General features: G+C 41.6%; 1 protein-coding gene across 5 annotated transcripts in view; it reads right to left on the reverse strand.

Moving 5' to 3' along the window:
• CKAP5 (cytoskeleton associated protein 5) overlaps positions 1-17063 on the reverse strand; it is a 120032-nt gene extending 102969 nt beyond the window's left edge. For 3 of the 5 annotated variants that reach the window (XM_033928376.1, XM_033928375.1, XM_033928371.1), the window contains exons 1-4: positions 16923-17063; positions 3911-3995; positions 3156-3349; positions 453-659 (exon numbers count right to left, since the gene is read on the reverse strand). In XM_033928376.1, coding sequence (XP_033784267.1) covers positions 453-659; positions 3156-3349; positions 3911-3967 — 458 coding nt within the window. In that variant the 5' untranslated portion in view covers positions 3968-3995; positions 16923-17063. Of the gene's footprint in view, positions 1-452; positions 660-3155; positions 3350-3910; positions 3996-8771; positions 8830-16702; positions 16792-16922 lie in introns of those variants that run through there. The other 2 variants (XM_033928372.1, XM_033928374.1) reach the window with 2 other exon arrangements.
• Positions 17064-24750: the final 7687 nt, after the last annotated feature.

The raw sequence follows: 24750 nt of genomic DNA on the forward strand, positions 1-24750 counted from the left end.
TCATGCATATTCTAAACTAAACTAAACTAAACCTTAAGTTTATATACCGCGTCATCTCCACGGAAGTGGAGCTCGACACGGTTTACAGGAATTAAAACAGAGAAAGGAACTACAATGGAAGGAAGAAGGGCTGCTAAACAGGAAGGAAAGAGGGGGCTTTGAATAATGGAGGTGATAATAATTGAGGAAATCCTGAAAACCCAACTGGATTGCAGCCCTCGAGGAGGGACTTTGAGACCCCTGTCCTAGAGGATCCTCAAATGTGTCAGGGTTTTATTATTTCCACAATATGTAAGCGTGAAATATTGAAATGCAATGGAGGCAGTACATGCAAGTCTTTCCATATGTATACTCACTGAGGATAGCCTGAAAACCCGACAGGCTGGCGAGCCCCTAGGACAGAGTAGAACAACTGGTCCATAGAACCTCAGAATTAGGGCACTTAGTCTTACCTCAGTGCTTTCCTCAGTGTCTCTGTGCATGCTACTACTATCTTGGGGTTTTTGTTATCCAGTCCTTTCAGTAGCTCTTCCTGGACCACTTCTCCCTTTTCTATCTCTATATACATAAGACATATTTCTGTCCCGAGCTCTTTTGCTCTGGCTTTAGGTTGATTGAAAACTTTATTTACAATTCCTGAAACTACTTCTCCAGTTGTCCTAAAACAAAAAGAAAAAAAACAAAAAACGAACACACATACACACATTTTAGTTCAGGGTACTCAAACTTATTTGCCAAGCAGTCCTCAATATTAAACTGGCCTACCTACAAGTTTTACTGCAAATCTAAAGTTAAGCAGGTCAGTAGGCTTGCATAGACACTGGTATTTACGACATACTTGCTTAAAACTACAACTATCAAGAGGCTGCTTAGTTTTGTTTTTAAAAAAAAATCTTTATTCTTTTTCAGAAATTACAACAAGTGTACAATAATCACTCAGAAATATATTAATTAATCACTTGACAATCTTATTTGTAATCCTCCAAATATATAAATATAAAAGAATCCCATCCTTCCCACCCATATATTAATAATTAACAATTATCAATTATTGTCATTCATATTCCCACCCCCCCTTTATCTTAACCAATACTGAGGTGTTTAAGATGTCTGATCATTAGAATAAATAATCAATGGCCCCCGAATCTTTTTAAACTTATTATAATTACCTTGTTGCATAGAAGCACCCCTTCCATTTTATAAATATGGCATACTGAATTCACAAGTATAATTTAGCTGCTTAGTTTTATAGATTTTTTTAATATATTTTTAAGCAATATTAAGAACTTAAGTCTTAAGGGGGTATTTTTTTGTATGGTTCTATTCACTTATGAAATATAGGTTGGGTGGGTTTTTTTTTAATGTTGTAAGGATTTTGTTTGATTATAAATGCATATATGATTCATATTATTTGTAGATACTGTATTGCATTTTTGTTAGCTTTAGAAATGCAATAAAGATTTATTAAAAAAAAAAAAAGAACTTAAGTGTACTTTATTATTTTCTTAACATTAATAAAAACCAGATTCTGCTGCATTGATTTATTATGTTTAAAATGTCAAAGCAAAAAAAATGGACCTGCTGCCTGGAGTGAAGAATTGTCACTGTCGTCTGGATTGTAAGGTGTCCTACAAATGTTAATAACTTATACTTCTATGTGTGTAGTTTGCTAGCCATTATTGTCAAGAATGCAGATTTCCAAGCATATATTGAATCAAATATCAGAAAGACTAGGTTCGACCTGAAGAATAAACTCCTGCAGTTCTTCCCGGCGAAAAATGTGTACCACCAACGCCAGCATCTCAGAAAAACACATGTCCACATCATCCATCCCCCAGAAAGGATCTTGGGGATCCAACAAAGAGTCCAAGTCCTCATCAGGTGAAAACGCGTCTGCAAATTTAATTAAAAAAAAAAAAAAAAAAAAAGGCCTCATCCCACAAGACCCGTGGTCACTTGGATGAAAGAGAGGGGGGGGGGGGGACTAGGCAGGAGCCGACGCTGATGGGGGCCGAACAGGGGGTAGATGTGGAAGGCAAAAGCCCCCTCCTCGAAAAACCAGAGACCCCCTTGGGGAAGAAACAGGACCCCCAGCTACCTGTAGTCAAGTCTTGTAAATGGCTAAAACAAAATTAGGGGCACCCCCCTACCCCCGGCAGCAAAGAAGGACTCACTGCCAAGGAATGAGACACATTGCAAATCTGTTCCTGTCTCTCTAAGACAGGAGGAAGGTCACTTGAGGTCCCAGGCAAAAGGGCGGCAAAAAGTCCTGAACAGACCCAGCCGCTAAAGCAGGCAAGCTGGCAGCAGCGGTAAGGGAATCCCCAGCACAACTGGTAGTATGGGAAACCTTATTTCCCTGACTGTCAGAAGCTAGGGGAAGCACGGGCTTCCTCCTGCAGCCAACGAGCAGTGCATGTGTGTAGGGGAACCTTGCTCGCTGGCACGCCAAGCCAATCAGGATTCCCCTTCGCAGCAGCCAGTGCACTTTATGCACATGCCGGCTGCATCAACTGCGCGCTTGGAGCACTTTTTAGGTTTCTTAAAAGTACTCATTGCGAAAACTGCTACAAGAGAAAACCAAAATGCTGGTTAGCAATAAAAACCAATTAAAGGTATCTGAAGGCTTCCCTTCAGACCGGCACTGCCTCGGGATTTTTCTCCCCCCCCCCCAATACAACTTTAGTTTAAATTGAACAGACCCCACTGGCTCTCAAAGCTACACGCCTTGCCTGAATATTGGTGACAAGGCTTACAGCTGAGGCACGGGCACCTCTAAGGTAAAAATTTGGGGAAGGTGAGGAAAATGGGGAGATGGACTCAACCAGTCAAGTGTGGCACCTCCAAGGTTGGACGGACCCTCAAAAGGGTCCCCCAAGCTCAGTCCGGCGCTACAAGAATGCCACTAAACAAATCCAACAGCCCTACAGTAAACCAGGGAAATACTGCACCTCCACCTACTAGAGACTGCACCTCTACCTACTAGAGACTGAGAACAGACCACTTACACTACAGCCAAAAGTCAGTGTCTCAGTCTCCACCTGCTGACAGAGAAACGTAAACCATTTGTTTCTGTGCTGGTCAGGAGGGATGATAAAGAAAGCAAACTTTTTCAAAAGGGAAAGTGCATATAGATTTAATCAGGAGCCACTTACTTCCCTGCTACGTGAGCTCTTTCAACATAAGCAAGGGCCGCTTCCAACCCCTTTAGCTGAGCTACAGCATTGGAATCCGTTACAAATTTCTTGATCAGCCCAAGATACTTGGACCACTCTGGGCTCTTATCATCAGGTATCTTGTCAAAGAGCTTCAAAGCTTCCTCGTAGCCGTTTAATCTTGCTTTCCATACCTAAAACAGAGATCAAATTATTTATAGAACCAAAGGTTGCCATCAGCAAGAAAACTGTCACCAGTGTTCACTTAACAGAAAAAGAACTGGTATTTTGTCCATCAAATCATGCAAGGACATTAAGTCGGATATTTTAAAATCCAGGCTTCTCAACCAATATTTTGTTTCTATTCTAAAATTTAGAATGAGTAGTTAAAACTTGCAATAGTCACATTCATAAATTAATAAAAAGAAAAGTGTACAGACCATCACTGCACATATTGACAACAGAATATGTCATACATAACCATATTTTAATTGAAACATTTGTCTGACAGTGCTGTTGGTTGGTTGGTTTGTTTTAATTACCACCAAGCACAATAGTCATCTGAAGGGTTTGATTACAGCAGCACTTTGGAAGGGGAAGGGGAGAAGAAAGGAGAACAGATAATCAAGATAAAAGCCAAATGCAAAAGAGAGAAAAGCAATTTCTCCATATATATAAAAAGAAGAAGTTCTGGGAGTCGCAATAAAAAGAACTAAGCCAAGAACAGAGCAGATTTTTGCTCTTCCATATCTTACCTTGTGTTCACATTTCTGGTCAATAGGTAGTTTCAGCCATTCACTGTCATCTCCCATCTTGATGGTTTGTCAGTTTTAAGAATACCTAGATGGAAGAGAGAATACCAAACATAGTATCAAGTTTCCAAGCTTATTATAAGATTTGATTAATCGCCTATTCCAGGTTCTAGGCGATGTACATCATCAATTACAGATTTAGGGTAAAAATACATATTTATAACAACTTAAAACAAATCAAAATAGTCTGAAATGCGTAACATGACTAAACATATACAATAGAACAATAAACATACGTGACAACAATAGGTAAGGTAATGGATAGAAATACAATTCAATATAAAAGAAACATTTAAGAATAAAAACAATAGGGCGAGGTACGGAAATTTGATATGGACTGAAAAAAGATTCAATATAAAATGTAAAAAAATCACTAAATAACAGCAGATAAAGACCTGAACGGTCCATCCAGTCTGCCCTATAATTACTTGCATTACAATTTCATGATTAAATTGTCTTTTTTCTTTGTTTCTTCTGGGCCCCAGACCTTAGAAGTCTACCCGGTACGGTCCTTAGGTTCTAACTACTGGAGTTGCCGTTGAAGCTCATTCCAGCTTATCCAAAGCATCTTCTTTGCGGGATTCAGACCATGAAAGTTTGCCCATTCATATTCTAGATAGAGATCCTCTTGTGTTCATCCAAGTTCTAAGTTTATTCAAAATTTGATATACCACCTAATCAGGCTTCTAGGCGGTGTACATTAATAAAGTGTGTTACATAAAGTGCATATAGTATGACTAAATTAGTAAAAATCAGATATTAAAGTACATATTATCAGACTAAATGAATAAAAGCCTATATTTTTTGAATTCCGTCGCCATTTTCCTTTCTACCACCTCCCTCGGGAGGATATTCCAGGCATCCACCAACTTCTCCGTGAAAAATAATTTCCTAACATTACTCCCAAGTCTGACACCCCACAACCTCAATTCATGTCCTCTAGTTTTACCAATTTCCCTTCTCTGGAAAAGATTTGGTCTTATATTAATACCTTTCAAATACTTAAATGTCTGTATCATATCATCCCCATCCCTCTGCTCCTCCAGAGTATACAAACCTTTAAATCCCTAGGAGTAATGATTAGAATTGTCTCTAGAGGGATATAGACAAATTTTGGAACCAAACTCCAAAAAGCTCAGACTTGCTATCAAGAGGGAATTTAAAATTTTTACCAGGCGTGGACTGAGGTCTTTCTTAGACTGGGGAGGGGGGCTTTATACGATTAGGACATATACTGACTGATGGGGGACTATAAGTTTTGTTGATGTCCTCCAAGACCTCTTTGGCTTGCCCTACACATTTTTTTTGCTCCCCTGATCCCTGAGAGACCCTCTTCCTTTTTGGGTGCCTTGGGGTAAAGCATCATCTCATCCCTTGCCTCAGATTGTTTTGAGCTCCCTTAAGGCTCCATGGGGAGACTGCAATGATATCTACTGATTGGCGATGGCGTTTAAGGCCTATGATAAAATTCTAGGTGTTCTGGTGCATTGTTCACAGATCTTACTCCAGAAGTAAGAGAGCAATGCTGACTAAGCCTTCCAAAACCTGTTCTAGACCTCTCAACAGAAACTTAGAGACTTGTGCCTGCAACAGGGAGAACCCCCACTCTGCATATCATATCTCTCAAGGGCTAGGTCAAAAGCCAAGAAGTGATTGGAGTCTTCCTTCCATACTGGCCCTTGTCTTAATAGACCTCCCCCATTGGAGGGGGGAGCTACCAGTAACCATATCAGGTTGGCATACCATGGCCAATCTTGACATTACCAACAGAATTTGGAACACATGGATACCACTTAGCTCTGCTTGTCAGCCAAGGTAGTAGTATAATAATAATAATAATTTATTTCTTATATACCGCTATACCGTGAAGTTCGAAGCGGTATAGTAAGTTCTAATAAACATAGAAAGAAATAGACTGGCTACCTTTGGCAGCACTCTGCCAATCAGTGGCCATGAAAATAGAGGCAGCCAAGGCCATACTAGGGTAATATGCCCAGCCAAGACATTCTCTTCTGCAGTTGAAAAACATGAAAAGTAAAAAAAAAAAAAAAAAAGTAATGGAGGGCCCCATCAGTCCACTAGAAGTTGGAACATCAAGAAACTAAAGTTCCCACTCTCTCAATCCAGCTAAAAATGCCTATCTGCATAATTTCTGCCCCTGCTTTATGAGCTGCAGAGAGGGTCGAGAGATGAGTCACTGCCCAACTGCAAATCCAGTTGGCCTTTAGGGCCATGGCCGCACTCCAGGTCCTTCCTTGTTTGCTGGTATAGGCAACCACAAATAGTTGTTTCTGTTTTGGCTATGTAGAGATACTGAGATCTTGAGGAAACAGTTTTCTTCCATGCTCACTTACTACAAATTAGTTTTCCTCTTCCAGGATTTCGCAACTATGGCCCCATGTCTACCTAAAAGAGTACGACAACTATATTATTATTCATTTCTAACCTTATATGTCATGTCTGTCTGTTCAAGTTAAGACTGTAAGCTCTTCTGAGCAGGGACCATCTATAAATGTCAAAATGTACAGTGCTGCGTAATATTTTCTGTGCTATAAAGTTTCATAGTTTATTAAAATTTGATAAAACGCTTAACATAACATTCCAAAGCGTTGAACAATAAAAATCAAAAAATAAAATAAACAAAAAGCAATACAAAAACAGACTTACTTGGGCGGGGAAGGTAAGGCAAAAAGGATAGAGGGGGGAAAACTACAATTCTTAAAAACAGAGGAAAGAAACGAAAGGAAAGGATTGGGAGATAATTAAAATTTGTAAAAGGTAAGAATAGATTAAAAATGCATGAGAGATACGTCAATCGTATGCATCTTTAAAAAGAAAGCATTTTAAGCTGCTCTTGAATTTATCTAGACTTTGTTCTGCTCTTAAATATAGAGGAAGTAAGTTCCAAATAGAAGGTGCCATTACCGAAAAAATGTATGCACGGTGAATGCCAATTATGTTTAATGAAGGAACATTAAGAGTGTATTGAGATGAGGATCTTAAAAGTTTGGGGGGGGGGTCATATGGAATAAGAATTCTAATAAAATATGAGTGATAAGACTGTGAAGACCTGCAAAGGGACCTAACGAAACTGGAAGAGTGGGCGAAAAAGTGGCAGATGCGTTTTAATATAGACAAATGCAAGGTCATGCATGTTGGGAAAAAGAACCCGATGTTCAGCTATACAATGGGGGGATCACTGCTAGGGGTAAGTAACCTTGAAAGAGACCTGGGTGTGCTGGTGGATACAACAATGAAAGTATCGGCGCAATGTGCGACAGCCTCAAAGAAAGCTAACAGAATGCTGGGTATTATCAAGAAGGGCATCACGACCAGGACAAAGGAAGTCATCATGCCACTATATCGTGCAATGGTACGCCCGCATCTGGAGTACTGTGTCCAGTATTGGTCGCCGTACCTCAAGAAGGACATGGCAATACTTGAGGGGGTCCAGAGAAGAGCGACGAAAATGATAAGAGGTATGGAAAACTTTTCAAATGCCGACAGGCTAGAAAAGCTGGGGCTGTTCGCCCTGGAAAAGCGGAGACTTAGAGGAGACATGATAGAAACTTTAAGATCCTGAAAGGCATAGATAAGGTAGACAGGGACAGATTCTTCAGGCTGTGGGGAACAACAAGTACTAGGGGGCACTCGGAGAAACTGAAAGGGGACAGGTTTAGAACCAATGCCAGGAAGTTCTTCTTCACCCAGAGAGTAGTGGACACATGGAACGCACTCCCGGAGGTTGTGATTGGGCAGAACACACTGCAGGGATTCAAAGAAGGTTTGGATAAATTCCTGAAGGATACAGGGATTGAGGGGTACGGATAGAAGTAGTGATAGGTTATAGGGTGAGTCAAGGACTACTTGACAGGTCATGGACCTGATGGGCTGCCGCGGGTGCAGACTGCTGGGCGCGATGGACCTCTGGTCTGACCCAGCAGAGGCAACTTCTTATGTTCTTAAGTACTAGTAGTAGAGAATGTAAGACCCATCCGATGTTACCCATTGACATAATTTGCTGTTTGCTACAGAACTGCCCAATAATCCTTGAAAGAGTGTTTTATTATTATTATTTAAAAAAAAAAAAAAAAAAAGTAGGAACCCATTTGGCTTGCTTTACTACACAAAGCACATGAGGTGGCTTGTTAAAATTACTAGAATTGCAGAAAGGTTAAACCTAAGAGGTCCTCAGCTCTTCAGGTGGGAAGGGAAGGATGGATAACAGATATGAAAAACAGTTCCTGGGACTGGTGTTAGAGAACCATTGAATTCAGGGATGACTACTAAGTAGCGAACAAGCAAAGAGAGGGAGGGACAATATAATTTTTTTTAAAGTAACAATTCCTATACAAAAACCTTATCCGTTGGTAGGAAGATACGAGGTGTGCTGATGTGGGATAGTGTGTAGAATTGGGTATTTTGTTGAGTACACAGTTTTAAGTGCATGCTGAAGTTGCTAAATCTGGCAGGATCAAAGTACCTTAAACTGGGGTATGTCTCTCGCTACCACGTGAAGGACTCCTCTCGTCATGTCATCTTGGGCACCCAGCAATTCAAGACCAATGAATTTGCCAGCCAAATTAACCTGAGCATGGAGAACGGCTAGGGCATTCTACGATGCGTCTGACATCTGCATGAAGCTAGATGAGGGAAAATATCTTATCTTGAAAGATCCCGATAAGCAAGTGATCCGGATCTACAGTCTGCCTGATGGAACATTCAGCTCAGATGAGGAAGATGAAGAGAACCGATTCCATATGTGAAGCTGCCAGTTTGGATATACAGTACTTCCTAATTTTACCTTTCCATTTCATCTGCAGCACTTTAAGGATTTTGTCTTATGGAGTATTCATGTCCTGATGCACAAATTGGGCCTGTTGTTAAATTAAAGTTTACTGGAGCTGCAAAAACAAAAACAAAAAAAAAAAAACAAAAAAAAAACCAGACCAGATGTAAAGAGGGTCCTTTTGCAAAGAATTTGAAAGCTAGATTTCCGAGATCAAGAGAGAAATTCTTTAAGCATGAGTGGTCAAGGAAACCCCCCCCCCAAAAAAAAAACAAAAAAACAAAAAATACAATCTGGGGATATGCAAACAAACAAACAAAAACCTAGATGAAAATATAGCCAGAATATATTGTATATGTTTAGAAAGCGGATTCCTTCATTTTCAGTTCTTACTGGAGATAAGTAGTTTGCTTACTATAGTACTATACAATAAAGCAGCTTTACAGAAATTCACTTTCCAAGTGGTACCTGCCCATTAGCACTAAATAGTGAAAGGAGAAAATATATCCTTCAATAAAAAACACATAACCTGGAGTTAGGAACTACCTGGAAACATAGCTGGGATTGTGGGGCGTCAATAAAAAATAGAAACATAGAAAAATGATGGCAGAAAAGGGCCATAGTCCATCTAGTCTGCCCTTCCCTAAATTTATTCTCCCAGATATCCTATATCTCATTGAGTCTGCTTAATAGCAACAAACGGGATTCAGCTTACAACCAAACATAATACTTTCACAATGAGAGAAACTTGATTAAGAAGGGCTGCCCTCACATTGAATGAATAAGTTGCATGTTTATTAGACAGGCCATCTGATTTAATACAACTAGGATTCCAATCATTTTTTTATTTTTTTAAGTTTGTTGCACCATGCTTTGAGGGTATGGTCAAATGAATTAAAAGTAAAAAAGCTTATACCAGTTTCTAGGAGAACGCTCTTTACTTGAATAAAATAGTTTCCTAAAATTATAAAAGAACAAAGAAGCCTTCTGACTAGAGGTCAAATGATATTTGCTTTGCCATGTTCCCGTACAAGCTGTTGAACAAGATCACCAATAAATGAAAAAAATGCTAGGACAAATTCTGCCAGCAGCGTGCCAGATTTTAAGCATAAATAGGATGCTTATGTCGGATCTCTAAGAGGGTAGAGTTAAGGAGATGGGTCATCAGAGTGCGATCTCTCAAAGGGTAACTAGGGGGGGAGGGTCAATAGAGTGGGCAGATTTGATGGGCTTTGGCCCTTTTCTGCCGTCACTTTTCTATGTTTCTAACTATAGGGAATTTCAGTTTGAAGTAACCTGTTACTGTTACATACCTGTTAATTTCCTTTCCTTGAGATCTACTAGATCAGTGTTTCTCAACTCGGTCCCGGAGTATCCCTTTACCAGTCAAGTTTTCAGGATATCCACAATGAATATGCATGAAAGAAATTTGCATATAATGAAGGCAGTGTATGCAGATCAAGTTTATGCATATTCATTGTGGATGTCCTAAAAACCAGGACAGAATTGAGAAATACTGTACTAGATCTGTCTAGATCAGAGTTTCCCAAGTTGGTCCCGGAGTATCCGCTTCCAGTCAGGTCTTCAAGTTATCCACAATGAATATGCACAAGATTGATTAGCATACACTGTCTCCATTATCACCAGCGATGGGCACTTGTACATTTAGCGAGTCTTTGCTACTCTCTGCCAACCTCATTTAAAATTAGCATTTTTTTGGAGAATGGCTCACTTTTTTAAATTCACTATCAGAATGGCTGCGATAGTAGCCCGTTTTTTAAAGCAGTTTTTTAAGAATCTAGGCCTAAGTGAGATGAGAAATACTGGAGAATTCCAAGCTACACCAGCCTTTATACCAGTGATGTCACTAGAACAATTCATTATCTCCATCTACTTCCATCTGCTGATAGGAAGACTCAATCTGTTGGTCTGAGCTTATCTAGCAGATAAGGGGGGAAAAAAAAATTTAGGGCTCCTTTTACTAAGCTACAATAGCGATTTTAGCGCACGCAGAATTTTAGCACGCGCTACGCAGCTAGAACTAACGCCAGCTCAATGCTGGTGTTAGCGTCTAGCGCGCGCTAAAACCGCTAGCGCAGCTTTGTAAAAGGAGCCCTTAGTCATCTATTCTTTTCTAGAATTTACCTCAGTAACCTGGAAGCCATACAAAGGGCCAAATTAAATAGGATCTATCTAGGAGACATTAGTTTAGCACTTATGGGCACCTTTTTGATAGTCATTCAGCACACAACAGGAAACGAGGCTGAGAAAGTAATAAAGTTGTAAACTCGCTCAAGATTACTAAACTAAACCTTAAGTTTATATACCGCATCATCCCCACAGAAGTAGAGCTCGGCACGGTTTACAAGAACTTAAAATGAGAAAGGGTAGGAAAAGGTTTACATAAGTTTGTAAATCGAGTGGAGAAGTAAGGGAAAAGAAATGACATGTTAGAGAAGAGCCAGGTTTTTAGTTGCTTGCGGAATAAATGGATGGAGCTCAGGTTCCGCAGTGGGATAGTAAGGTTATTCCAGAGACCTGTGATTTTGAAAAGAAGAGATTTTCCTAGTTTACCTGCATGGAGAATACCATGAAGGGAGGGGAAGGATAGTTTTAATTTATGGGCGGTCCTGGTGGAGTGAGGGCACGAGGAGTTAAAAGAAAGTGGGATTAGGGAAGGAAGGATGCCGTGAATAATCTTAAAAGCCAGGCAAGAGCATTTGAATTAGACTCTGGAGATCATTGGGAGCCAGTGAAGATTGGCCAGGAGTGGGGAGATGTGGTCAGATTTATGTTTTGCAAAAATCAGCTTGGCTGCCGTGTTCTGAATAAGCTGGAGTCTATGGAGGCTTATTTTAAGTTATCTAGCAGAACATCACATTAATGTTTCGTTCTATGTACAAATGTAAACACTGTTCAATCTTGCTTGGGTGTGATTGTATGCGCGACGATCTTAAGGTTGCCAAACAGGTTGAAAATATGACAGTGAAAGCTAGAAGGATGCTAAGGTGCATAGAAAGAAGTATGGCCAGTAGGAAAAAGGAGGTATTGATGCCCCTGTATAAGACTTTGGCGAGACCTCATTTAGAATACTGTATACAATTCTGGAGGCCATAACTTCAAAAAGATATAAACAGGATGGAGTCTGTCCAGAGGAAGGCTACTAAAATGGTTTGTGGTCTTCGTCATAAGGCGTATGGGGACAGACTTAAAAATCTTAATATGTATACTTTGGAGGAAAGGCGGGAGAGGGGAGGTATGCTAGAGATATTTAAATAGCTAAGTGGCATAATTGCACATGAATCGAGTCTCATTTGAAAAGAAGCTCTGGAACGAGAGGGCATAGTATGAAGTTAAGAGGTGTTAAGGCTCAGGAGTAATGTAAGGAAATTCTGTAAAAAAAATTAGAAGGGTGGTAATGTGTGGTATAGTCTCCCAGAAGAGGTGGTGGAGACAGAGACTATCTGAATTAAAGAAAGCCTGGTATAGGCATGAGGGATCTCTTAGAGAAAAGACGAGATAATGGTTACTGCGGATGGGCAGACTGGATGGGCCATTTGGCCTATTATCTGCCATCATGTTTCTCTGTTTTCTGGATTTCACTTCTTAACTTTATGAAGCTGGACACCTTCTGAATAGGACCAAGTCTTTTGGGGAAGGGGAGAAGATGGTGAGTGGTGCAACTAGGGCTACTGCCCTGGGCCCTCAAGTCTGAAGCCTTCTGGAGTTCCTAGGCCCTAGATAAAAGCAAACAAATTGGAAGGGGGGGGGGGAGAGTAAATAGAGCAGCCATGTTTTCTGATGCAAGTCATTATAACTCTCAGAAACATTCATCTGCAAGAAAAGACCAAAAGCAGTTGCACAGATGGTAGAGTTTTTAATTCTAGTAAAAACCCTAGGGTAATGTTTACCGTTTATATATGCAACACATTACAGACGTTTCTGCTGAATGTGGTTTGGCAAGGTTGTGCTACAACCCAGAAACCGATTGAATCTCTGAACTCATCCTAGCAATACACTACGATCCGAGAGCAACGTTCTTCGGCCAATCGATCAATCCGTGAGCAAAAGATTTCTTTTAAAGGGAAAGCAGCTGCAAGGCCGCCGCATCAGCATTGGCAGCTCTTTTTCAGGCTCGGCTCTTGGGCTTTCTCCAGCACCTAAAACCCCCCGAGAGAGGGGGGGGGGGAAATGCCATTGGGGTGCTGCCCACACTCACCGAGGCAGAACGTGTCCGGAGCCGGTCACGGATCTCCCCGCCCCCACGAGCAAAAGGAAACGCCTCCGAAGGCGGGGCAGCAACGCCTACCGCCAGGGTCGCAAGGAGGCTCCACTTTGATCACAAAAGAGCCGTTTAAAGGGCCAGCAAAAAAGAAATCGCCTTCCACCGTCTGAAGGTAACTCAAAGTGGAGGCGCGAGCATGGAAGCTAATGCTGAAAACTAGAGCCCGGAGTCGTACTCGAAAAAGCTCCAGGTTCTGTTGGTCCAACTACGGATGCCAGAATGCACCTGGGGGCACCATCCTGTCAGTCACTACTTCGGGCACCTCATTGTATTGACGTTAAGCTGACGGGACTCGATCCTTGAAGCTCTACAGTTCACTTAAACTAGGGGTCTCAAAGTCCTTCCTTGAGGGCCGCAATCCAGTCGGATTTTCAGGATTTCCCCAATGAATATGCATGAGATCTATGTGCATGCACTGCTTTCAATGCATATTCATTGGGGAAATCCTGAAAACCCGACTGGATTGTGGCCCTTGAGGGACTTTGAGACCCCTGAAGCTCAGAGGTGGGCAACTCCGGTCCTCAAGGGCCGCAATCTAGTCGGGTTTTCAGGATTTCCCCAATGAAATATGCATAAGATCTATGTGCATGCACTGCTTTCAATGCATATTCATTGGGGAAATCCTGAAAACCCGACTGGATTGGGGCCCTCAAGGTGGGACTTTGAGATCCCTGACTTAAACCCAGGAACCAAGCGAATAGTGGGATGACTCCTTTGGTTGTGGAAAGTCCATGGTCTCATCCCGCTATTCGCTTGGTAAACCCACCTGAGTCAGTGCCAACTTTAGGTACCAATGAACAGACAAAACCTTGAGCAGTTAAGCCAGCACTGATGCTTAAAATCGACCTATATACAGAACAGTTTGACCTGGAATCAATTTGTTACACCATATCAGTGGTCTCAAACTCCACCCCCCAGGTACTATTTTGAGGCCCTCCATATGTTTATCATAATCACAAAAGTAAAATAAAACAGTTTCTTGATCATATGTCTCTTTAGCTATAAATGACAATATTATTATTAAGACTTGGCCAAAAGGAAAGATTTATAAACTATAAAGAGTTTTTACCTCATGCAAAATTATTTATTTAATAAGACATTAACTACCGCATTTTTTCTGAGGCCCTCCAAGTACCTACAAATCCAAAATGAGACCACTGCACTATATCCACATGGACGCAGATGTTTTCAATATCCAACAATAATCAACAAATGTGCTTATATTAACCTATCACTGGGTCACACGTCCAGAGAGACACCATCTCAACACACAATATTTAATCAGTGCTGCCCGTTATATCCAGAGTTGCATTCTAATACTCTACACCAGTGTATCTCAAACTGTGCCGCAGCACACTAGGGAGGAGAGACACCGGCTGACTTGAGTACAGGACATTCCTCTTGCGGTGAGAGGCACATCCTGTAGGCAATCAGCCAGCACCTCTCCTCTCCAGCCCTCTTTCCTGCTGGCACCAACCCCCCCACCCCCAATGGGGTCTTGGGGCCCATCTGAAGGGCCTTCATGCATGCTTGGACATCAACATGATGATGTCGCACATGCACATGACATCAACATGATGATGTCACACATGCATATGACATCATCATGGTGACACCTGTGCACTTCCGTGTGCCTCGAGCTGCGGTCACTACCTTTAGTGTGCTGCAGAAAATTTGCAGGACACTGCTTTACAATAAAAGATGTTCTAAAGCATTATGACCTCATTGCTTACTGCATCCCTCCAGCTGCCAGCGTGCCTGGTGATGAACAGCCACATAGACCAATCAGTGTTTCCTGCTGTTACGCCAGGTCTATTTTTAGAGCGTGACACATCTGCACTGGATATCACCGGTATGCCATGCGCCTTGTAGGCAAAGCATGCATGTCCGTTATAGCCAAACAAAGCTATAGCTAAAAGCGGCTCTGGGGACCAAATTGTTTGTCCATTATATGCAAAATTCTGTTATATGCGAGTCCCCTATATGCGGTGCTTTTCTGCATGTTCGTAAAGGCGCACAGCCGGGACCAGCAGACCTCATCCGCTATAGATGATATTCCATTATAAGCGAGTCCATTATAACAGGATTATACTGTATGTATGATCTTTAGATAATTTTTGTTACCCGCCTCAAACATCACAGTGTATCATGGTATACCAATAACATGTTATGTTATGCTTGACTCAAACATGTGTTAAAGCCAACATGGAGCTCTTCCTATGTATTTGTACTGTCATTGCTATTTATTTATAAAGTGCTACCAGACAAACACACAAGAAAGAGCTTACAATCTAATTAAGACAGATATTAGACAAAGGTATACATGTTACTTAGGTGAGGAAATAGAAGGGACTAGGGACTACAAGTAGGGGAGTAAAGAAGGAATGGGAACAGATATGGGTGCTTTACAAGTTAGGAGGGTAGGCCGTAAATGCAGTTTCAAAAAGCGGGTTTTTAGCCTGGATTTGAACACGGGGCTCAACACACTGAGTCAGGCAGGATGTTCCAAACATGAGGCGCAGCAAGGCAGAAAGGACAGAATTGGGAGTTGGAAGTAGAAGAGAAGAGCATTGACAAGAGGCTTACATGATGAATGGCGCTTCCAGGGCACAGTGATACCGAGGAACTGCAGAATGAATACACTTCAAGTATCTTGGATTAAAAAAAACAATGTAACTAGGGCATGTTTGAAGGAGTCAGGCACAGTCACAGTGGAGGGCGATAGGCTGAGGTTATGGCAGATAGAGGGGATGAGAGATGGGAATCAGTAGATGAAGAGGGATGGGATCAGAAGAACAGGTTTACACAACATAGAATACAAATATAGTTTTACAGTCATTCAAAACCTAACTGCTTTGCTAAAATTGCTCTTTTAAACATTTACACAGATTCACAAACAAATAGCACATAGCTTTAAAAATATAAGTCGCATTAAATCAGTTCACAAGATTAAAAATTGATGCCCCGGTTCTGAAAAAAAAAAAAAGCTGGCCTCTACATATTAACCCTTTCAGGACCATAAGGATCGTAGGCCAATTTTTGTGGTTTTGACGACATTTTTATGGTAAAAAGGGCTTGCAGATGCCAAAAAATTGATTTTTTTTGTGAAATATCATTATTTGTTTTAAAAAAAATCACACTTCTGGCTTATGGACAGTGTGGCAAGTGAATCTTCTCGTCAATCTGGCAACGATGCTAATGAATGAATGTCGGAACCAGTTTGTTTACATAAAGGCAGTATCCTATGGAATCCGTACATATCAAATTTAGAACTGTAGACTATCCCAATCAAAATGTATAGGATTTTAAAGTTATGGGACAAATATGTCCCTTGGTCCTGAAAGGGTTAACAGTTACTTTGAAATCCTTTTGAGAAGCATTTTTATTCTCCCCCCCCCCCCCCCCCCAGTTTCTCCAAGAGACAACAACAACAAAAATCGCACTTCTTGGGGGGGGGGGGGGTTTATGGATAAAACTACAGTAATGAATCAATCCCTCTTTTGGTGAGCCACTTCCCCAGTGCAAACCCTCCACAGCCCACACTCGAGTGCAATTCTCTGAGGTATTAATGGTAAAAAGGCACGAGATAAAGCCCAATATTTATGTCCTGTGGGGAAGGGGCCTGATACTGACAGGGAACCTTTGCCATTTAAATTCGCACCTTAAGACAGCCTACAGATCCTTTCACAACCAATGTTTTTGAGAAGTCAGCCAGGCACACCCACTTCCAAACATTAACGTCTTAAAGCTACCCAGCGCTATAAAGGGGGGAGGGGGGGAAGCATCTCTCGAGCCTGCTCCACAGAAGAGCTACGGAGGATTTCACGGGGAGGGGGGGGGGAGAAAAGAAAGCAAGCCGAACTCAACGGGGAGCCACTCACCTCCCCCCCGCCACAAAAGGCTACAAGCCGGGGCCTCGTTCTCCCTCTCGCGGGGGGTGGTCTCTGCGCCTTCTCCTCGGATCTGTTTGAAATCGCTAACCGTGCAACATGCGCAACGCCCATTGGTCGCCGCCGAGCTCCGCAAAACGCCCTCTCATTGGCGGGTTTGAAGCGACCCGGCCTCGCGGGCTGCGCGCGCAGCCGCCACCCCGGCTGTGAGGTTTACTTCCGGTTTTCTTCCGGTTGCTACGCTCGTGCGCTTTTTATTTTTATTCTTTTTATTGTTGCTACTATCAGATATTCACCGCTACACTCTGTAATTCGATGTGTGTGCAATTTATCTTCATTGTAAACCGCCTAGAAGTCGCAAGATTGTTGGCGGTATATAAGAATAAAGTTATTATTATTTTATTCTATTGTTATTTCTTCTTTTTTTTTTTTTTGTTCTCTTGTAATATTTTCCGCTGTTTCTGTCTGTATGGACGGGCACCCACTGGCTAGAGTCTATATATTATCTTTACGTGCCGGGGTGTCAGACTCAATCCCATAAGGGGCCGGAATCTAAAACACAGGCTAAGTGAGGGCCGAATTTTCTATTAAGATACTTAGTAGAAGTATAGAACTTTCTTCGCCCTGGGACACCTGTGGCGCGGTCAGGCACTTCTGTGGAGCGCCCTGCTCCAACCTGGCTTTTACACTGGCACTGGGTCCTACTACCTGCCAACTTTTAGGGGTCACCTTTGACTCTAAATTGTCTTTCCATGATCAGAAATGTTTCCACCGCCTTAGAATGATTCGCTCTCTTTCCAAACTCTTAGGCCTTTCTTCCTTGACTACATTCATCCATTCTTTAGTCATCTCTTGTATAGATTACTGCAACTCCCTCTATAAGGGTATCACCAGAAAGGAAACAAGACGTCTACAGATAATACAAAACTCTGCTATTAAAATTATATATGGTGCTAGAAAATATGATCATGTTTCACCTCTTTTAATTGATGCTCACTGGTTACCGGTCGAACATCGAATTAACTCTAAAATCCTGTTATTAACTTTTACTACTAAATCACTCAATCAACCAGCATTTATTGACCAACTACTTACTCCTTTATCACCCAGCTAGATCTCTTCGTTCCACATCGCAGAATCTTTTAATTGTTCCATCTCTCAAATCGATCGACACTTTGAGATCCAATAATTTTGTTGTTACTGCTCCTACCCTTTGGAACTCATTGCCTCCCCATTTGGATGGAACCCTTTCTTAAACAATTTAAAGCTAAACTCAAAACTTTCTTATTTGAAGATGCTTTCGGTTAAAACTGTCCTTTTTAGGACTAAACAATTGTCAAGTCTTTCCCTTCCTACTGTTTTTTCACCTTAAATGTGCTTTATTTTAAATATTGTAGTTCTTCCCTTTTCCCTATTTGTGTGGAGTTTACTTTTCGGTCTTCAGTGGTTTTTCGTTTGTGTTATTTTTAATGATTTCCCCTTTTTATTATTGCTGTACACCGCCTAGAAATTTGTATAAGCGGTATAACAAACTTTTTAATAAACTTGAAATGGGTACTGAGGCAGCATGGTGAGGCGCTTGGATTAGTGCGTTCAGGCATTTGCAGCGCCACTGGGACGCAGTCACACACTTAGGCCGTCTTTTACAAGGTGCGTTAAGCGTTTTAGCGTGCGCTAAATCAACGTGCACTAACCGCTAATGCATCCATAGGATAACATGCACGCATTAGGGTTTAGCACGCACTAAAAAGCATAGCGTGCCTTAGTAAAAGAGGGGGGGGTTAGATGCAACACCGTCACCGAGGGCCACATAGAACGGCCAAACAGGCCGGATTTGACCCCCCCCCCTGATGTGTGCTCTAGTGTCTACTTGCTTTCAGCCCTCTTCTAATCTCTATGCTCTCAACCAAGTATCCTTGACCAAACACTCATGCCAGAAGTACATCGCTTTGAATGTGGTTGTAAATCTATAAAAAGCAGTCTACAAGTCCCAGTCATTTGCTCTAACCCTCAGAATATGTTGTCTCTTAATACTACTTCCAATTTTTTTGCTGTGAACATCCCCCTTACCCCATACACTCTTTTCTGAACACCATGAGCAACGTGTGACACCATATTACAAATGATGCTGGTACATTGTGGACTTTTACCTCAACACTGTATATTACTCGAGATCTAATCTGAAGCATTATCAGCCACCATGTGTGTTAAGCTCAGGAGCAGCTTGGGAGTTAATAATCCCTCAGTATTGTCATTGGCAATCAAATAAAACACAAATGATCACTTTTTCAGTAGTGGAACAAATTACCTGTGGACTTAAAGAAGCAGACAAATTTATCCATGTTTAACCTTGCTGTGGTACCATGGGGCTTATGTGACCCCAGCCCTCTTTAGACCATGTTTTTTTTGGAAACTATCACGATTAGTGACCTCGCCTGCCACGTATTTTCTCGTAAGGCCTTCCTAAGCATGTGACGCATGTTCAGTAGTTTCAAGGTTTTTCTGCTTATTTTCTTGATTTAGGTTTATTTTCGCTTGGAGTCAAAACTGAGACACAGTATACGAAACACCCTTCATGAGAGATTTGATAAATGACAATACAGGAGTAGAGCATTCCACGTATTGAAAAAAACAATTTTTCTTCCCATTATTTGGATTTTATAACACATTGTCATACCATATTATTTCAAGGAAAACAAAATATTGTAATAAAGTGGTGTTATTTTGGTCATATAGCATGATTTTCACCATGGGGTCAAACTGACCCCATGGTACCAAGAATGTGACTTTTTTTCATGGTACCAGAGCAGAAGCAACTTTTGGCAGTATTTGCTGCATGAGGCTTTTGCTCAGATTTGACTGATGTTTGGTTTATGAAATCTGTGTTGGACTATTGTAAGGAAGCAAGTTGGAGTATTTGTTTGCTTGAAATACTTTTAGCGTGGTACAATTTTATTATATATGTTTGTTCTCTACTCTGGTTAAGGGCAGGCTACAAATAAACTCTAAACCATATGCCCCTACACCTTGTGTCCTTTCTTAACACCCTGACCTCAACCCCATGCCTTTCCATTTCTCATGCTTTATGCTGTGTTGTTCACCCATCAGCCCTGACTAATGTTTTGCCTTCTGTTAACATTCCAACTTCTCCAATCTGGCTTTCCATTGACCTTAGGTTCCTCACAGTCCCTTGTGTCCAGTCCACCAACCTATCTTACACTCTGCCTGTAATGTTTTAGCCCCTTAGACTGGTCCTGCTTATTATACCCTAATTCTTCTTGTATTTTTCCCAATCCCATCATACTATTATATCTATCTCATTCTTAGTTCCTCCTGTTGCCTTGTCTTAGATCACAGCCCCAGTGAGACATTACAAGTGCTTGCTTTCAAATCTGTAGTAGCTGACACAAAGTAAATGATGGCAGATAAAGACCCAAATGATCCATCCAGTCTGCCCAACTATACGCTCTCTATAAATTGATTTAATTCAAATTGTTCTTTTTCTTAGATATTTCTGGGCCAGAAACCCAGAGCTCTGTCTGGTACTGTGCTTAGGTTCCATCTACTGGAGTTTCTGTCAAAGCTTACTCCAGCCCATCTAAACCGTCATAGCCTCCCTGAACTGAATGGACAAATGTGAGAACCAGACATGTTGGTCTTTTTAGGGTTTTTAGGATCAAGAAGGGAAGCACTTATGGTGCTTATAGCACAATTGTGTACCACATTTACCAGAACAGTTGCATTCCCTAGACTAGAGAGCCACTGAAATTCAGGGCATGTAGAAGATGGAACAGCTCACATGGATTCTGCAGGCATGAAATTGCTGCTGGCCTAAAATTCTAGAATACTGGAGGGAGTGTTATGGGTGTAAGAGTTGCAGGAGTTCCTCCCTCCCACAGCCCATAAGGATTTCAGTGGCTTTGATGATCGATGTGGCTGAGGAATTAGTTTACAGATGCAGTGTCTTACTCTCACCTTCAGGGGGCAACATTTGTTTGGTAAGGACTTGGAGAATCTAGACTACAGGTGTCAAACTCGAGGCCCGTGGGCCGAATCCAGCCTGCCTGGCTTTTTTATGCGGCCTGCATGCGGCATTTTCATTGCTGTCCTCGGTATTATCTTCTGGCCGACTCCCTCCACCTCACTGCTGCAGTGTGCACAAAGCCGCGGGTGGCTCCTACACGCGTCCTGCGCCTGAACAGGAAGCCTTCTATGACTTTGTGTCAGGGAAAGAGGCGCTGCCGCCTGCAGCTTTGTGCACACTGCAGCAGTGAGGAGGAGAGAGCCAGCCAGATGAAAACGCCGCATAAAACGGCCAGGCAGAAGCCGGCCAGAAGGTAAGACAACTGCCCGAGAGAGGCACCTAGTTGAGGCACAGCATGGAGGGAGGAAAACAACAAAGGTAGGGGGAATGATTTTATTTTCACTTTAGTGATTGAATTGTGTCAATTTTGAGAATTTACATCTGCTGTCGATATTCTGCACTGTTCAGGAAGAAATGCATTTGTTTCTTTTTCTCTGGGGTAGTATTGCATTTAGACTCTTGAATCTTAGGGTTTCATTTTTATATTTATATGAACATATTTCTTGTTGTTTGTCCTTGCACAATTTCTTAACAGAATAATTTTTTTTTTACCAAGAAGAAGAAATGGTTGCAGCTATATAAGTTTTTGGGATTTTGGCCAAGAGCATTTCAAGGAGGTTTACCATTTGGCTTCAATGTGTAGCACTTCCTAGGGGCATGGCTATCAGTGATTGCCCTAGGATTTGCCATTTTATGCTGGTATTGGCCAGGTGAGGCAGCAGTAGCCATGGTGTGTTTGTGTGGGGGGGTGGCTTTTGGTTTTTTCGGACCTGTTTACATCTGTTTGGCTATTCAAGTCCGTTAAAGGTTAGGTCGAAGCGCAGTGGTTCTCAATCTCCATCCGCTGGTAGGAGTGTGTAATACCCATTTGTGCCAGTCTAAAGGACAGCAAATAAGCAGGTAAGGTCTAATTTCCTCTTATGAGGAATTTTCCTATCTCCAATTGGCATTCCTTTCCATTATTTTTGTTTATTTTCTTTTATCTGTTAACCACTTTGGCCTGCATATACAGAAAAGGTGATATAGCAAGTAGTATTAAATATCAAACAACAATAAAGTGGAAATGTGTGGTGGTTCATTGTTTAATATTGCTTATAAGCATCCATAGCACTGTTTTTATCAATAAATGGCTCTGTAAATTTATGCTGTAATTACCAAGAAAAGATGTCAGCTAAGGAGATTTGTTTATACAGTATTTCCTCGCTTATTCACGTTTCAGAGTTCGTGCCCCCCAGTCATTTGTGTTTTTTTATCCTTAAATTTCCCTCAATTTTTTTTCTTGTATTTTCTTGACAAGAATTAATTTAGAACCATATTCTGTACTGAACAGTAATTCTTATTTCTTATCTCTTATTGTCGTTACAGAAACTTACTGATGCTGTACTCCCGATCGCTGCCTCATTCTTCCCCATGTACCGTACGCTTATTTTTTTCTTCATGGTGGCAAATTTGATTTGGAGGGCATTTAGCCATTTTAATATCACATCCAATATTCGCGGAACCCCCGCAAATTTCAGGGGAGTACTGTACAGTAAAGATACAAGGGCTGATTGAAAAGTAATGAGATTGCCTCTGTTTTTCTTTCCAAGAAGTAGACGTGGCAACACTGTGCTGGTTCTTGTGTAGCTCACACATCAACATTTCTGAACCTGCAGTTGGACTGCTGTAATAATCTTCATTGTTGGGTCACAGCTAGAAGAAAAACTTTGTATGTTTCGTCATGGAAGATGTGTCTGTGAGAGTACGCCAGAGGTGTGCGATTGAATTTTGAGTTAAACTTGGAAAGAGTGGTAATGAAACTCTTGAGATTTTACGGCAAGCAAACGATGGTGGAAGCCCTTCAAAGAGGATAATACGCACGTGACTGACGGAAGCGTGTTCTGGGAGGCCATCCATCCACGGATGTCAACATTGCCAAAGCTATGTAGATGTTGCAAAATGACACGGCTAACTTTATGCAAACTTTCGGCTTCGCTTGGCATCTCATTTGAACGGGTTCAACATATTGTGACACAGGAACTGAAAATGCATTGCGGGTGCCCAGAAATGTCATAGAAGAGCAGGTGCAACGACGAGTTCCCAACCCTGGAAAGACAACGGCGCAAAAAGAAGTTCTCTTCAGATGATGAAGTGAAAAACACCACAACCGCAGTGCTAAAAGTGATATCGGAAAACAGTCTACTGCACGTTTTTGAAAAAATGTATTGAATGTAAGGGGCGCTACTTTGAAAAAGAAAAATGTTCAGATACTGAATAAAAAAAACCAGTCATTACTTTTCAATCTGCCTTCATATATTTATTATGAATGTGTATGAAAGATGTGCAAATGGACTGTAGCTATGGTCTAAGCAGCTTTGATTATTAGAGTTGCTGCTCACAAATTTCAGACTTGTGCTCATTCAGCCTCTGTTTGATGTTTCCAATAGATGCCAGCTAGGTAAAGTCTATCGTATATCTGGCCCTAAGGCAGTCTCTCTTCAAAGGCAGCTTAGCTTTGTTACAGGGTGGGTCTTGCCTTATTGTTGTGCAGCCACAGGAGCAGAGAGAGAGAGAGAGGACACCAAAGTTGTGCAAGAGGGTGTATGACTCAAGCAGTAAGCAAGAGATGCTGCTTAAATCGCATATGAAGAGTACTGATCGAAGCTGCCTGGTGACCCAATTTCTGGAGGAACACTTTAGTCCTACTTTGCTGATACATTTTCATATATGAACTTTTCAAGTGGCAGAAATAGGACTACAATGCACTTGAAAGTTCAAAATCCCAACCAAAATTGGAAGTTGGCAGACCTGAGATGCTGGAACTGTTGGTATCTTTCTTCACTTCTGGTAAAAGCATCACAGTGAGATCAATGAAATAAATCAGGGCTCTTGAGCACCAACTCCTCTCTTCCTAATACTGACTTTTCCCAATCTCTCTTCACCCCAAACCACCTAATCCACTATGTCACTCACATTTTGATTTCATCACCTCACCCTCCCTTTTGTCCTCCACCCTCTTTTTAGCCCTAACACTTCAACACTTTCTCTTTCCACCAACCCCATTCTACCTCTATGCATCTTGACTATGGTGCAGCCTCCCCCACATTCATCTGTATTCACTTGCTCTCTGCTGGGGACATCAGTCCCGAACCATCTAAAACTAAATATGACAAAGACCAAGGTTCTTATTTTTCCACCTAAACCCAACGCCCCACGTTTTCTGTGGACATTACACTCCTCCCTGTCTCGTCTGCTCACAGCTTCAGGGGTCATCTGACTCCTCTCTATCTTCCACTCAGATCTAACAAACTATTAAAGCCTGTCGCTTCCTCTATAATATTACCAAAATCTGAGCTCTCCTTTCTGAGCATACTACCAAAACCCTTACCACATTCTCATCACCTCTTGCTTACTGCAACTTGCTTCGTTCAGGTCAGGTTCTATTGAATTGCAAATTATGTACTTTGAATATGGACCACTCAAGCCGGCGTATTCCCAATGTGGGATAAGAAAACAGTCATTAGTCCTCTGGGCTCTTCTTGTCTCTTATCAGTATTCCAATCCAAGTTGCTGCTTTTAACTCCTGGCTCCCACTCACCATAAAATTACCTTTATCCACCCTATCATTCTCTCTGCAAGTGACTCCCCAACCTCTATATGTCCTGTCTGTTCAAATTAGATTGTAAGCTCTTCTGAGAAGGGACAGTCTATTACTTGTTAAATGTACAGCGCTGCGTAAGCCTTTCAGCACGGCCA

Source organism: Geotrypetes seraphini, chromosome 19 (genome assembly GCF_902459505.1).
Source record: "Geotrypetes seraphini chromosome 19, aGeoSer1.1, whole genome shotgun sequence".
NCBI classification, from domain to species: Eukaryota; Metazoa; Chordata; class Amphibia; order Gymnophiona; family Dermophiidae; genus Geotrypetes; species Geotrypetes seraphini.